The 17,493-nt window shown below is 37.1% G+C and overlaps 1 protein-coding gene across 6 annotated transcripts in view; it reads right to left on the reverse strand.

Annotated features, from left to right (window-relative positions):
* NKAIN2 (sodium/potassium transporting ATPase interacting 2) overlaps positions 1-17,493 on the reverse strand; it is a 1,034,673-nt gene that overhangs the window by 479,283 nt on the left and 537,897 nt on the right. For all 6 annotated transcript variants that reach the window (XR_010336617.1, XR_010336618.1, XR_010336619.1 and 3 more), the window contains one exon: positions 2,085-2,165. Coding sequence is in view for 2 of the 6 variants with exons in the window: in XM_064360728.1 (XP_064216798.1) it covers positions 2,085-2,165 (81 nt within the window). In the remaining 4 variants the exon portion in view is untranslated. The remainder of the gene's footprint in view (positions 1-2,084; positions 2,166-17,493) is intronic.

Genomic DNA, 17,493 nt, shown 5'->3' on the forward strand with positions numbered 1-17,493 from the left:
TTTGACTTTCTATCTATCTGTATGTTTTTCCATTACCGTTACTTCCTCTGGCACTGTACTACTTGAAGAATGTGAGGCAGTTGCAACAAGTAAAGAATTAAATGGTATAAATACAACTTTTTCAAACCCTTTGAACAGGAAAGAGAGGAAAAACCCAGTACAGATAACTATATAACTTTGCCCTTTATGGGTTTTCTTTAGACTATCTGTTAAAAAGAAAATTATTAAATTTTCATGTGCTCTGCAGAGCCTAGCCTTGGTTTATAAGATGAGAAGAAAACAAAATATTATTAACTGTTTCATTGCCAAGGGATAGTCATTATCTGCCCGTGTACATTGGAAGAATTCTTAGTGCCCTCACTGTAGTTTCAATGCCTATGTCCAAGGTCATGAAATCACCAGCTTTATTCTGTGCCTGCAGTCATCATGTGGAGCAGTGAGCACAATTACAGAACATTTGTGCAGCCAGCTTTGCTCAAATCTCTTTCTCTCTTTTCTTAATATTAAACAAATTCTCTGATCTGCTGGATCATTTTACTCAGCCAGTATGTCTGAACACCTGCCTTACGATTTTTAAGGTGATTATTTAAAATTGAAAATATCATTAAAAGTCATTTTGCTGTGGAATTTCTTTGAAGAAAGTGGATTATAGAGAAGCAGAGATGTATAAATTGGGCAAGGAATTCAAATCCTTGGGAAAGCGTGTCTGCTTTTCTTACACTGAGGCGAATGCAAGTTTTAAGCAGCAATCCTGTCTGGGTCCCTCCTAGGGCCAGGAAACAATTTATTTTCATTGGTCACAGCACCTTCCTGAAAAGAGCGCCTGCTAACCAGAGTGTGGGGAATGATGCCCTGTAAAAAAAAAGCAGAAATGGCATTCTCTAGGGAGATTCTGCCAGCCACAGTGAGGACTTGTCCATATTCTGATCATAAAATTACACATGCAAGACGCTTTGTTTCTCTCTCATATCATAATGTCCTCCTCTTATTATATCCTTCATCTTTTGTCATTGAATAAAAACAAACCTAGATGATTTTCACTTGATATAAAGCCACATATCACAGTTAAATATTAAACAAATATCACACACTGAGTGCTTTGTGAAACTCCTGCAAGTAAGATCATAAATGTGTATCACCATTCTCTTCTTCTCTCTCCTCCCCAAATATATAACTTGGCAAGGCAAAGGTAATTCCTGAGGAATTTTCTTTTAAATATTTTTATTTTAGCTCTTTTGGTCTTTTAAGGTATGTGAGTATCTCTGGGTTTTGAAAATATCAATGTCTTTGCAGGGGCCTTCTGCTCTGATACAGGGTAAGTAAAAGAACATTTTACAATTTTTATGTTTTAAAGTTTTAAGTATGCAGAAATACATAAAAGTTTGAAACTCTCTCAAGAGTCAGAGTTTACTACTACCTTAAATGGATCACCTCATTTGACTTATTTGCTGTTAATTGCATTCTGATAGGATGATGGTTTTCGAGATCTAAAACCTATACTATTTCAGTAGTAAGGGCATCCATGTGAAAAATATAGTAGCAACATAACATATACAGAGCACAAGAAAAAGTAAATGAACAAAGCAAGTATTTAGTTTTCCTAGCCTATTTTAGAATAAAGTGTTTACTTTTTTCACTTCTATATCATATCCCTCTAATGACAATTTCATTCAACCAAAACCCAATAACTGTTTAAATTATTGCACTGCTATTTAAAATCAATAAGGAAAATGTTTAGCAGGGTAATATGCCAACTAAGTGATTTCAGAAATCTTTAAGATGTTTTTCTCTGAAAAAATTTCATATTTTGCTTCAGAAATCTCTCATTGGTTAATGTTTTAGAATGCACTGCTTGGTCACTATAATAATCAACATTTCATGTTAGTTTTGCTTAAGAAAAAGTACATATTTGTGACTCACCAAACATATTTTTGATGATAAAAACACAGAAATATAAATCCGGACACCTTCCAATTTACTTTCATTGAGGTGCATCTAAGCAAGCAGAACAGGATGTGACTCTGCCTTAGGAAGAGACTTGTCAACACACTACTGATGACTCAGGCAAATTAGAGGTAAATTACCTTTGAGAGTTCACCAGCCTCCAAATAGAAGCAGATAACAAACACATTCCACGTAACCCAGAGGACTAGCCAGACAGCATACTGTAGAGAAGCAAGAGAGAAATAATATATAATTAACTTGGAATCAGTTGAGTTTGATTCAGATAAAACTAGAACTTTTGCACACCAAATTATAAGATTAGTGGGAAAGATTAGATATTGTTTCTTTCTAAGGAATAGGGTTAGATATACGTTTATCTTTATTGAGTTCTTTTTTCCTTTTTATTTTTTGAGATATGAAGTCTTGCTCTGTTGCCCAGGCTGAAGTGCAGTGACACAATCTCGGCTCACTGCAACCTCCACCTCCTGAGTTCAAGCGATTCTCCTGCCTCAGTCTCCCGAGTAGCTGGGACTCCAGGTGCGTGCCACTGTGCCCAGCTAATTTTTGTATTTTTAGTAGAGATGGGGTTTCACCATGTTGGCCAAGCTGGTCTCGAACTGCTGACCTCAGGTGATCCATCCACCTCAGCCTCCCAATTACAGGCATGAGTCATCATACCCAGCCCTAGTGCTATATTGTTTTAACAGGAAGAGATGATGATGTAACATAATCATTATAATAAAATGACAACATGTAGTGAAAATTCAAGTATTGTGTATTTTTAAACAGCTGATCATTCCATTCTTATATAAGCCATGGAGTTTGCTACTACTACTAAGTCTATTTTGTATTTAAGTTAATTTAATTGCAATAGGTCATATTACTTGAACATAGCCAAAGAGCTTCTAAGTGAAAGAGTCACAGGTTAGGTTCTGCGTTCTTATTCTTTATATGCTATTTATTTGCATGTAACCCATTATCTTTCATACGCTTCCATAAGATTAATTTTGGTGACTAAAACATAAATTTTTCAGCTTGATTTTTAACTAAAAGTATAATTTACATTTATACATACACATAAATATAACTAAGTATAAATGAAGATTCCAAATTTTTATATTTTCAATGTATATTGAAGTAGTGCCACATATACCACATGAATACAGATAAACATGTATAGCATTTAATAAGTGTAAAATATAATTTTAGCTATGAAACTAAAAAGCTTCACCATTGACATTTTTAAATACTATATCAGAAAGAATGCTTGCCGATAAAAAAATTTCAAGAGAATTTGATATGTGTAATACAGTGTTTTCATTAGCTCATCAGCCATTGCTGAAATCTTAGTATCTGCTACTTTGACTTTTAGTAAGTAATGTTTATTTAGCTCTCCATTTTAAATCATATGGGGAAAAAATGTCACTGCACAAAGGACATGATAAAACATTATAATCAGTCATGCTTTATTTCTCCCTTATAATCACTTAAGTCACTGAAACAAACTTAAATGTCTCCTTAGGTCTCTGTTCTATAACTGAAGTTCCTCTCTTGCTACAGCCTGCTTAGCTCCCTGATTCTGTCTCTAGATCCAGCCCTCAACTCACAGAGCTTCTCAAATTACTTATTTTGTCTTGGAACATTTAGTTTGCCCAAACATTATACTCCACTGAGCAACACACACATTAAACAGTTAGATGAAACCATCTCCTTTAGAAAACAGTTGAGTCATCATTTACTGTTACTCCTCACATAGAGCTCTCACTCCTCATACTATATGAATGATCATAGCAATCTAATAAATACCAGGTCTGGGAGGGAAGAATGGGTTCTGCATCTGAAAATAATAAGATTTTCTCCATGTTGCTCCGTATTCATTGACTTACAAAATATTATCTTAATACCTATTTTGTCCAAAGTACTAAGTTAGGAACCTAGGAATATAAACAAAAACTAGAAAGTAGTCTTTTAAAGAGCTTACTATTGTGCATTGGAGAAAATATGCAAATAATCAGATATGAGACATTTCAGATGAAATTAGGAGAAACAAAGTTTATTGCAGCACTAAGTAGGGCTGAGCCTTGTTTGGCATCATGCAGGAGGTGATATTTGAATTAACCTTTAAAAAAAATGATAGGTGGTAAGAAGAGCACCTATGGGAAAGTAAAAGTATTCAAGAATAAAGGGATAATATACAAAAAGACACAGAGGTGGGATAATATACAAAAAGGCAAGAGGTGGGAAATAACTTTCCATGTACATGGAATAGCAAATAATATATGTGTCTGCAATCTAGGATGACTTCGGAGATCAACTGAAATACACGGCTCAAAAGATAACAAGGTGCAAGATTACGATCATGATTATGATTATGGAGGATCTTGAAGCATAAATTAAAGATGTTGGAACTCACCTATAAAGGATGGGAACAACTGGCATTTGTTTAGAAGGAAAATGACGTGATATCCTCTTGTTTCACTTTTTAAAAATTGACACCGAAAAAAAGTGTGCTAGTAGGTATTAGGAGGGAGGATCCAAGACGGCGCATTAGACACAACTCCGGCGCACAACACCCAGTGAGAGAGACACAGAAACCCAGAGATCTCCTAGCTCCAACCGAGGTACCAGGTGCATTTCAACGGATCTGAGGGTGAGCAAAGCACACTCAGGGCAGACCGAGGTGGGAAGGGGTGCTGTTTCACCCAGAAAGTGCATCTGACCAGCGAGTCGGAGGCTCCACCTCTGGTGCTCCGGTCCAGATACAGCACTTCCCCAAAGCTGCAGCAATACACAGAACAGGGGATCTTTGCCAGTCAAGCACCTGGAATTACAAGTGCGGAGTTAGAATAAGAGTCTGCAGACTAAGCTATCACCCCCTCCCCCCACCCAGAGAGAGAGGGAGCTGTAAGCGGGAGCAGCTGGGCTGCCCCCTGAGAGAGAGAAAGCTGAAAGTGGGAGACTGCTGGGTGTAACTGGGTGGGTCCCTAACCTCCCCGACAAACCCCAGAGGGATGAAGCTCTGACTCTAGTGGGTTGAGTAGCCAGTGCCACTATCTGAGATGAATGCTGAATGATCCAGCCCAGTGGAGGAAGGGCACAACCCACCACTAGAGGGGTGGGAATGGGTTACATGTTTTAACAAAAAACACAGGAAGCCTACATAGCAACTGGACAGCGTTCTTGACAACCTATCGGCACCTACAGGTCAGCGGAAGAGGCGGGCCTAATCTCCTAGCATAAACAAAAAAGACACAGGAAGCTTCCCTAGTAACCTGAAGGAGTCCCTAGAAACCCAGTAGTGCCCCGACAGGCAGACAAGCGACCTCATCAAGCAGCTCTCTGACACCACAGCCAGGTAAATCCACAAAGATGGGAAAAAAACAGGGCAAAAATGGTGAAACCATCAAAGACCAGAACACCTCTTCCCCTTCAAGGGATCACAACTCCTCAACAACACAGGATCACAACTTGACCGAGAAGGAGTGCCAAGAATTGACAGAAACAAGATTCAGAAGGTGGATAATAACAAACTTTTCAGAGCTAAAAGAACACGTTCTAACTCAATGCAAAGACACCAAAAACCTTGAAAAAAAGGTTAGACGAAATGCTAACTAGAATAACCAGCTTAGAGAAGAACATAAACGACTTGATGGAGTTGAAGAACACAGCATGAGAACTATGTGAAGCAAACACAAGTTTTAATAGCTGAATTGATCAAGCAGAAGAAAGGATATCAGAGATTGAAGATCAACTCAAGGAAATAAAAAGAGAAGGCAATACAAGAGAAAAAAGAGTGAAAAGAAATGAACAAAGCCTCCAAAAATTATGGGATTATGTGAAAAAACCTAATTTACGCTTGATTGGTGTACCTGAATATGATGGGGAGAATGAATCCAAGCTGGAAAACACACTCCAGGATATTATCCAGGAGAACTTCACAAGCCTAGCAAGGCAGTCCAAATTTCAAATTCAAGAAATACAGAGAACTCCATAAAGATATTCCTCAAGAAGAGCAACTCCAAGGCACATATCGTCAGATTCACCAGGGTTGAAATGAAGGAAAAAATGCTAAGGGCAGCCAGAGAGAAAGATCAGGTCACCTACAGACAGAAGCCAATCAGACTCACAGCAGATCTCTCGGCAGAAACTCTACAAGCCAGAAGAGAGTGGGGGCCAATATTCAACATCCTTAAAGAAAAGAACTTTCAACCCAGAATCTCATATCCAGCCAAACTAAGCTTCATAAGTGAAGGAGAAATAAAATCCTTTATGGACAAGCAATTATTGAGAGATTTTGTCACCACCAGACCTGCCCTACAAGAGCTCCTGAAAGAAACACTAAGCATGGAAAGAAACAAGTACCAGTCACTGCAAAAGCAAACCAGTTGGCAAAGACCAAATATGCAATGAAGAAAATGAGTCAACTAATGAGAAAGAAAACCAGCCAATAACAAAATGGCAGGATCAAATTCACACTTAACAATATTAACATTGAATGTAAATGGCCTAAACGCCCCAATCAAAAGACACAGACTGGCAAACTGGATAAAAAGTCAGAACCCGTCGGTGTGCTGTATTCAAGAAACCCATCTCACATACAAAGACACACATAGACTCAAAATAAAGGGATGGAAGATTTACCAAGCAAATAGAGAACAAAAAAAAAGCAGGGGTTGCAATCCTAGTCTCTGATAAAATGGACTTCAAACCAACAAAGATCAAAAGAGACAAAGAAGGACATTACATAATGGTAAAAGGATCAATCCAACAGGAAGAGCTGACTATCCTAAATATATACGCCCCCAACATAGGAGCACCCAGATACATAAAGCAAGTTCTTAAAGAACTAAAATGAGATTTAGACTCCCACACAATAATAGTGGGAGACTTCAATACTCCACTGTCAAAATTAGACCGATCAATGAGACAGAAAATTAACAAGGATATCCAGGACTTGAATGCAGAGCTGGACCAAGTGGCTCTAACAGACATATACAGAACCTCCACCTAAAATCCACAGAATATACATTTTTCTCAGCACCACATTGCACTTACTCTAAAATTGACCACATCATTGGAAGCAAATCACTCCTCAGCAAATGCAAAAGAACAGAAATCATAACAGTCTGTCAGAACACAGCACAATCAGACTAGAACTCAAGATCAAGAAACACACTCAAACCTGCACAACCACTTGGAAACTGAACAACTTGCTTCTGATGTTGACTGGATAAACAATGAAATGAAGGCAGAAATAAAGATGTTCTTTGAAATCAACCAGAATGAAGACACAACTTACCAGAATCTCTGGGACACCTTTAAAGCTGTATCAAGAGGGAAATTTATAGCAATAAATGCCCTCCAGAGAAGACAGGAAAGATCTAAAATCGACAGCCTATCATCAAAATTGAAAGAACTAGAGGAGCAAGATCAAAAAAACTCAAAAGCTAGCAGAAGACAAGAGATAACTAAGATCAGAGCAGAACTGAAGGAGATAGAGACACAAAAAACCCTTCAAAAAATCAATAAATCCAGGAGCTAGGTTTTTGAAAAGATCAACAAAATAGACCGCTAGCCAGATTAATAAAAAAGAAAAGAGAGAAGAATCAAATAGACGCAATAAAAAACGATAAAGGGGATATCACCACTGATCCCACAAAAATACAAATTACCATCAGAGATTACTACAAACAGCTCTACTCACATAAACTAGTAAACCAGGAAGAAATGGATAAATTCCTAGACACTGGTATTCTACCAAAACTAAACCAGGAGGAAGCTGAAACCCTGAATAGACGAATAACAGGGGCTGAAGTGGAGGCAGCAATCAATAGCCTACCAACCAAAAAAAGTCCAAGTCCAGACGGGTTCACAGCCGAATTCTACCAGATGTACAAAGAGGAGCTGGCTCCATTCCTTTGGAAACTGTATCAAACAATACAAAAGGAGGGAATCCTCCCTAACTCATTTTATGAGACCAACATCATCCTGATACCAAAACCAGGCAGAGACTCAACTGAAAAAGAAAACTTTGGGCCAATATCCACGATGAACATTGATTCAAAAATCTTCAATAAAATACTGGCAAACAGATTGCAACAGCACATCAAGAAGCTTATCCATCACGACCAAGTAGGCTTCATCCTGGGGATGCAAGGCTGGTTCAACATACGCAAATCCATAAATGTAATCCATCACATAAGTGGAACCAAAGAAAAAAACCATATGATTATCTCAATAGATGCAGAGAAGGCCTTCAATAAAATTCAACAGCCCTTCATGCTAAAAACTCTCAATAAACTAGATATTGATGGAACATATCATAAAATGTTAAAAGCTATATATGACAAACCTACAGCCAATATCATACTGAACGGGCAAAAGCTGGAAGAATTCCCTTTGAAATCAGGCATTAGACAAGGATGCCCTCTCTCACCACTCCTATTCAACATAGTACTGGAAGTTCTAGCCAGAGCAATCAGGCAAGAAAAAGAAATAAAGGGTATTCAATTAGGAAAGGAGGAAGTCAAACGGTCTCTATTTGCAGATGACATGATTTTATATCTAGAAGACCCCATTGTCTCAGCCCCAAATCTTCTCAAACTGATAAGCAACTTCAGCAAAGTCTCAGGATACAAAATTCATGTTCAAAAATCACAAGCATTCCTATATACCAATAACAGACAAACGGAGAGCCAAATCAAGAGCAAACACCCATTCACAATTGCTACAAAGAGAATAAAATACCTAGGAATACAACTAACAAAGGATGTAAAGGACCGCTTCAAGGAAAACTACAACCACTGCTCAACAAAATATGAGAGAACACAAACAGATTGAGAAACATTCCATGCTCATGGTTAGGAAGAATAAATATCATGAAAATGGCCATACTGCCCAAAGTAATCTATAGATTCAATGCTATCCCCATCAAGCTACCAATGACCTTCTTCACAGAACTGGAAAAAACCACTTTAAACTTCATATGGAACCAAAAGAGAGTCCGCATAGCCAGGGCAATCCTAACCGGAAAGAACAAACCCGGAGGCATCACACTGCCAGACTTCAAACTATACTACAAGGCTACAATAATCAAAATAGAATGGTACTGGTACCAAAACAGAGATATAGACCAATGTAACAGAATAGAGACCCCAGAAGAAACACCACACATCTACAACCATCTGATCTTTGACAAACTCAGCAAAAACAAGCAATGGGGAAAGGACTCCATGTTTAATAAAGGGTGTTGGGAAAACTGGCTAGCAATGTGCAGAAAGCAGAAACTGGATCCTTACCTATCACCTTACACTAAAATTAACTCCAGATGGATCAAAAATTTAAACATAAAACCTAACACCATAAAAACACTAGAAGAAAACCTAGGCAAAACCATCCAGGACATAGGCATAGGCAAGGACTTCATGACTAAAACACCAAAAGCAATGGCAATAAAAGCCAGAATAGACAAATGGGATCTAATTAAACTTCAGAACTTCTGTACAGCAAAAGAAAGTGTCATTAGAGTGAATCGGCAACCAACAGATGGGAAAAAAAATTTTGCAATCTACCCATCTGACAAAGGGCTAATATCCAGAATCTACAAAGAACTAAAACAGATATACAATAAAAAATCAAACAACCCCTTTCAAAAATGGGCAAAGGATATGAACAGACACTTTTCAAAAGAGGGCATATATGAAGCCAACAAACATATGAAAAAATGCTCATCATCACTGGTCATTAGAGAAATGCAAATCAAAACCACACTGAGATATCATCTCACGCCAGTTAGACTGGTGATCATTAAAAAATTGGGAGACAAAAGACGCTGGAGAGGATGTGGAGAAATAGGAACACTCTTACACAGTTGGTAGACAATGTGGCGATTTCTCAAGGATCTAGAACTAGAAATTCCATTTGACCCAGCAATCCACTATTGGGTATATACCCAAAGAACTGTAAAATGTTCTACTATAAAGACATGCACATGTATGTTCATTGCAGCCCTGTGTACAATAGCAAAGACCTGGAACCAACCCAAATGCCCATCAATGATAGACTGGACAAAGAAAATGTGGTACATATACACCGTGGAATACTGCGCAGTCATAAAAAACAATGAGTTCGTGTCCTTTGTAGGGACTTGGATGAATCTGGAAACCATCATTCTCAGCAAACTGACCCAAGAACAGAAAGCCAAGCACCATATGTTCTCATAGGTGAGTGTTGAATAACGAGAACACGTGGACTCAGGGAGAGGAGCATCACACACAGGGGACAGTTGGGGGTGCTAGGGGAGAGACAATGGGGGGTGGGGAGGGAGGGGAGGGATAACATGGGGAGAAAGCCAGATATAGTATGCACCTAAAGTAAAATAAATAAATTTTTTATAAAAAGTGTGCTAGTTAAGAGTACAACACAAGAACACAGATGATTTCTTGAAAATGGACGTCTTGATTTCTAAAAGTGCATTAGACATTTTGTTTACTTTTATAAATGGCATCTTCATTATCTGAATTTTGCTAAATATAGAAAGAAAAAAATAATCAACTACCTTTGTCAATTTCACATGATCTGATTCCATATATAATATTCAGTGGTAGTTATAAAGCTTTTAAAGATGTGTTGAAACAGGACCAAAATGTGAACAACAAAAAAAGACAGTGTAATTTAATCAACCAGCATTCACAAGGCCTAGAATTCGGACTGGTTACTTTTCACTGTGTGACCTATGTCTGTAACTTCCATCTCTCAGTCATTCTCTTTTCACCTAAAACTTGATGTTGAGACTATGTTCCATATATATGCTAGTGCTTCTGTTACAGACAAATACTAGGTAATAATTGTTATGAGATAAGAAGAGCTATTCAGCTGTGTCTCTTCTTCTTCTTCCCTCTTAATACCTCTACAGTTCTTCTGGTTCCCATAATATTTACATCATTGAAATGCTCCTGGTTGGTCCCTAAGCCACCAGACACCAAATTCCTACCTAGGGCAAGTGAACTTATTGAAACATTATCAAGCTGATCATCTAACAAAAACGCCTCACTGGTTGGTCAGTAGAAGTGAATCTAGCTGCCTTTTACGTTGCTGTGTGATCTCTCTCTGTCTATTCACGAAACTCTCTCACATATCACCTCCAATTCATCACTGATAGAAATAAGAAGTGCTCATAGTACGGCTAAAAAAAAAAAAAAAATTCACACCTTGCTCTTTCCTTTGTTTATAGGACCCTCCCATGATAGCCCTTCCAACCCTCCATGCTTTTAAGTTCATTTGTTAGCTTGATGCATCTCTTCTGGAAGGTGTTTCTTAACCTCTTCTTTCTGTTAAGCTCTGCAGAATCTTTTTCCCAGGACAGGTTATGTACTCTGATTCTGAGACTTCATCTCAAAATAAATAAATAAATGAATGAATAAATAGATAGCAGTAATCCTCAAAGCTTTATTTATTAGGATATTAAAAATATACTTCCCACATCACTTTTTTCTTTGATGGGATCTCACTCTGCCACCCCAATGGAATGAATGGCATGATCTTGGACCACTGTAGCGTCAACTTCCAGGGTTCAGGTAATCCTTCCACCTCAGCCTCCTAGGTAGCTGGGAGTACAGGTACGCACCAGCATGCCTGGTTAATTTGTTGTATTTTTTGTAGAGACAGAGTGTCTCCATGTTGGTCTCAATCTTCTGGGCTCAAGCTATCTGCCTGCCTCAGCCTCCCAAACTTCTCATATTAACTGATATAAAACATTGTTCCATCATATAGAACTTGCAAACCAGACTTATTTACTTAATGCAACAGATTATTCACTAGATTAAGGGTTTTTTGATATATTAATGCCATTATTTATAGATGAATAGTATTTCATGAAACCAAACTTTATTCATTTGGCTTCACTAAAATAACGATTTATTATTTCTAACTTAGCACAACACATAATTAAAAAGCATTTTCTATATCTTGCTTTATGAGTTGCTTTTTAAAAAATATCTTTATTCATTTCTTTACTTTTTAGAGAAGGCATCTGACTCTGTTGTCCAGGCTGGAGTGCAGTGGTGCTATCATGGCTCACTGCAGCCTTGAACTACAGGACTCCATGATCCTCCTGCCTCAGCCTCCTGAATAGCTAGGACTACAAGCATGTGCCATCATGCTCAACTATGAGTTGCTTTTTGACAGTATTTATTGGCAATTATTTTAGAGTACAATATAATTTTTATCCTCCTTTTTCCACAGTAATCCAGAAAGATACGTACATAAAGAATATAGTAAATGTTCCTTTCATATCTTTGCATTTACTTTCATTATTTTCATTTAATTGCATACTTCATTACAATCCAGTTAGTCTCACAATGCACTATACTTCAATATAGATTTACCAAAAAAAAAAAAAAAAAAATCACTGTCAGTGGTGTAACCCCTTTAATGAACACAGAAATTCACACTAGTGGATTGCTACAGAGGGTAACTGCTACTTGTGCATCACTATCCAAAGGCAGGACTTTATCCGATTTCTCTCATTTAACTTACCTCTCTTATCCCTCCTATCTTAATCCTCTTATTTTCCTTTTTTATTCTTTTCTACGTATTTTTCTCAGCTTAGTAGCTGGCACTTTTCTACATCAAATATTCTGTAATTGGATTTTACCTAGTTGCCTAAACAGTGATGAAGATTTTGTATTGCCTTATAATTTGGCTTATGATTTTTTCAAATAAACCTTATTGTTCACCCTGCTCTTAAAATTACTCTGCATAGTTATTTAAGAGTATAAAAATGGCTACAAATTTCTTCCCAGTTGCTACAGTTAGTTGATGTGATATAATTGACAACGGTTCAGTTTGAGTATAATTGGAAAAGATGTTCTGCCCTGGAGAGATGACCGAATATAATAACAAAGTATTACAATTGTTAGATATAACCTAACTTGTAGTTTTCTGTTATAAAACTAATCTTGCTTTAGCCTCATTTTTTTCTTGTGAAGAAAATCTTATATTTTATATTTCAGGTAGAAACTCTGAGATATTATCTGTGATGAGAGAAAAATTATATTGTATGATGAAATTCACTTTTAAGAACTGATTTCTGAAGCATCAGGTGAACCATTTGAGAGATTAATTGAACTTGAGAATCCAGTGAAATGTTTAAAACTATCAGCTAAAAAAGGAATTGAATCATGATGGCTTCCTTGTGGTATTTGCGGCTCTAATGATGAAATCAAATTAGCTATATAAGATAAAAATTAGTTAAGGCTGTTAATCATGAAAGGTCAAAATATTGGTTAGGTTCAGAGACATGGCCCTATTACATGTCATGGGTTATACAATAATTAGAAAGGTAGACCAAGGTAGTATAAGACTAAAAGACTGATAAACATTTTGTTAGAAAATAAGTCCTACATTAATGACACTGCCAATGCTTTGCCACTTCCCTGTCTTCAATAAAGCTGCCTCAAATTAAAGTCTAAAGTTTTTAAAATAGAAAGTACATTTAACTTATGCAAAGTATATGAATTTTAGCATAGTTTTTCAGGTTCTCGTGTACATACGTACATATAGCTTTTTAATTTGTAATGGAATCATACTGTATTTATAAATTATTTTGAGGAAAACTGAACTCTATGCCTTATATTTGTAAATAATCTCTTCTTGAACTATTCTGGAATAAGGAGGCTATTATTCAAGAAAAATGAATTTTCAAATCTTTTTCACAAATTCACAGTGATTCCACAATCACTTTCAGAAAGAAACACATTAAATTGCAGAAGCAAACATGACTTGAAATGGAGATTTAAAAGTATGATTTGACTGGCTTTCTAATTTCTTGTTTCTTTTTCCTTTCTGTCCAAGGAGAGAGAAACACATTGGAATGATGTATTCAAAGAGAATATTCCATTTTTTTAAGTAAATACTTCTATATATTTTCAATTCAGGCATTTTTTTTAATACTAGAAGACTTCTAATGCAAAATATTGCTAAATGAAATTTTGAATAATACTACATTTTTTTCCTAATTATGTTTCCCTTTAACTTGCACAGCAAAAGAAACAGTCATTAAAGTGAATCGGCAACCAATAGAATGGAAAAAAATTTTGCAGTTTACCCATCTGACAAAGGGCTGATATCCAGAATTTACAAAGGACTAAAACAGATTTACAAGAAAAAAACAAACAAGCCCAGTCAAAAGTGGGCGAAGGATATGAACAGACACTTTACAAAAGAAGACATACATAAGGCCAACAAAAATATGAAAAAATGCTCATCATCACTGGTCATTAGAGAAATGCAAATCAAAACTACATTGCGATACCATCTCACGCCAGTTAGAATGGCAATCATTAAAAAATCTGGAGACAACAGATGCTGGAGAGAATGTGGAGAAATAGGATCACTTTTACACTGTTGGTGGGAGTGTAAATTAGTTCAACCATTGTGGAAGACAGTGTGGCGATTCCTCAAGGACCTAGAAATAGAAATTTCATTTGACCCAGCAATCCCATTACTGGGTATGTATCCAAAGGATTATAAATCGTTCTACTATAAGGACACATGCACACGAATGTTCAATGCAGCACTGTTTGCAATAGCAAAGACCTGGAACCAACCCAAATGCCCATCGATGATAGACTGGACAGGGAAAATGTGGTACATATACACCATGGAATATTATGCAGCCATCAAAAATGATGAGTTCATGTCCTTTGTAGGGACATGGATGAACCTGGAAACTATCATTCTCAGCAAACTGACACAAGAACACAAAATCAAACACCACATGTTCTCACTCATAGGTGGGTGTTGAACAATGAGAACACATGGACAGAGGGAGGGGAGCATCACACACTGGGGGAGTGGGGGGGACAGAGGGGGGCTGAGGAGTTGGGGAGAGATAGCATGGGGAGAAATGCCAGATATAGGTGATGGGGAGGAAGGCAGCAAATCACACTGCCATGTGTATACCTATGAAACAATCTTGCATGTTCTTCACATGTACCCCAAAACCTAAAATGCAACAAAAAAAACTTGTAATTAAAAAAAATTATGGAACCAACAGGGAGAGAGATCCAAGATGACTGATCACTAGCAGCTCAGGCTCGTAGTTCCCAGTGAAAGTGCAGAGAACGAGAGGACGCCACACTTTCAGACAAATATTTGTGGCTCACGGACCAGGAGATTCCCAGCAGAGCCCCACATGTCGCCAGGGTGACTCTTGTGGCCAGCGCGGCGGTTTTGCTGGCGCTTTAGCGCGCCAGTTTTTGGTGCAGAGTCCGGAGATTCCCAGGCAGAAAAGCACCATCAATCTTAACACCGCTATTTTGGCCGGCGCAGTGGATTGCTCAGATGTCGGCGCTGGGAATCAACAAGTTGGACATCTGCTCAGAGACCTAGTTAGAAAGTCGGTAATTACAAAGACAACAGATGGATAAATATATAATGAAGGGAAGAAATCAGCGTAAAAAGGCAGAGAATACTCAAAATCAGAATGCCTCTCCCTCTACAGGGGATCGCAATTCCTCATCAGTAACGGAACAAGGCTTAATAGATTACGAGTGTGTTCCAATAACAGAAGCAGGTTTCAAAACGTGGGTGATAAGAAACTTCTGTGAATTAAAAGAACTTGTTCTAACCCAATGCAAAGAAACTAAGAACCTTGAAAAAAGGTTTGATGAAATGTTAATGAGAATGGACAATTTAGAGAGGAATATAAGTGAATTGATGGAGCTGAAAAACACAACACAAGAACTTCGCGAAGCATGCACAAGTTTAAACAGTCGAATTGATCAAGTAGAAGAAAGGATATCAGAAGTCGAGAACCAGCTCAGTGAAATGAAACGAGAAGACAAGATTGGAGAAAAAAGGATGAAAAGGAATGAGCAAAGTCTCCAGGAAATATGGGACTATGTGAAAAGAGCTAATTTACGTTTGATAGGTGTACCTGAATGTGATGAAGAGAATGAATCCAAGTTGGAAAATACTCTTCAGGATATCATTCAGGAAAACTTTCCCAACCTGGCAAGGCAGGGTAATATTCAACTCCAGGTAATACAGAGAACACCACAAAGATATTCTTCAAGAAGACCAACCCCAAGGCACATAATCGCCAGATTTATTAGGGTTGAAATGAAGGAGAAAATACTAAGGGCAGCCAGAGAGAAAGGTCAGGTTACCCATAAAGGGAAACCTATCAGACTTACAGCAGATCTCTCAGCAGAAACCCTACAAGCCAGAAAAGAGTGGGGACCAATATTTAACATCCTTAAAGAAAAGAACTTTCAACCCAGAATTTCCTATCCAGCCAAACTAAGCTTTATAATCGAAAGAAAAATTAAATCCTTTGCGAACAAACAAGTACTTAGAGAGTTCACCACCACCAGGCCTGCTTTATAAGAGCTTCTGAAAGAAGCACTATACATATAAAGGAACAACCAATATCAGCCTTTCCAAAAATATATCAAAAAGAAAAGAACATTAACACAACGTAAAATTTACACTAACTAATGGGCAAAACAGCTAGCTAGCATCAAATGCCAGTATTAAAGTTATATATATTCTAATCGGATAAAAAGTCAAAACCCATTGGTATGCTGCATCCAGACCCATCTCACATGCAACGATACACAAAGATTCAAAACAAAGAGAAGGAGGAAGATTTATCAACCAACCAGAGAGTAAAAATAAACAAATAAATAAAAAGCAGGAGATGCAATTCTCGCCTCTGATAAAGTAGACTTTAAAGCAACAAAGAGCAAAAGAGGCAAAGAAGGACATTACATAATGGCAAAAGGATCAATGTAACAAGAAGAGCTAACAATTTTATAGATCAACGAGACAGAAAATTAACAAGGACATCCAGGACTTGAACCCAGACCCGGAACAAGTAAACTTAATAAACATTTATAGAACTCTCCACTTCAAATACATAAAACACACATTACCACCTCACACCTATTCCATAAGTGACTACATAATTGGAAGTAAATCACTCCTCAGTAACCGCATAGCATTTCATAGGTTTAAATGAAATATTGGTTGGCTGCTCGTTTGTTATTTTCTTCCCTTATTCCTTCCTGTTTACATCAAGTATAATTATTGGTGTAAAAGAGGTTTTCAATACCCATTACTAAAATGCATTCTAGCCTGGGCAAGAAAGCAATACTCCCATTCTCTCTCTCTCTTTCTCTTCCTTTTTCCTCCTCTTCTTTATTCTTTTTCTTTCTTTCTTTCTTAAAAAAAAAAAAAATTATGTATAAAAATGATTTTTCAATGGGCCCTGAAAAAATATCTTTATTTCATTCTTCTCCCATTGTTTCCTTTCTCCTTTCTTTCTTCTTTTAATATATTTAGTTTGCAGTTGGATTTTAAGCTCCACAAGGGCAGAAACTATATCTGTTTTGTTTACCACAAAAATGGGGTATAAAATATCTGGTTTGAATATTTATACATGCATGAATGGACTAAATTGTAATAGTGACTTTCTGTTAAAAATTATCACAATTTAGAAAACTAATATTCTAAATTCTAAAACCATAATTATTGTTACAAGAT

This window comes from Aotus nancymaae, unplaced genomic scaffold (assembly GCF_030222135.1).
Source record: "Aotus nancymaae isolate 86718 unplaced genomic scaffold, 86718_ANA_hifiasm-v0.15.2.pri h1tg000040l, whole genome shotgun sequence".
NCBI lineage: Eukaryota > Metazoa > Chordata > Mammalia > Primates > Aotidae > Aotus > Aotus nancymaae.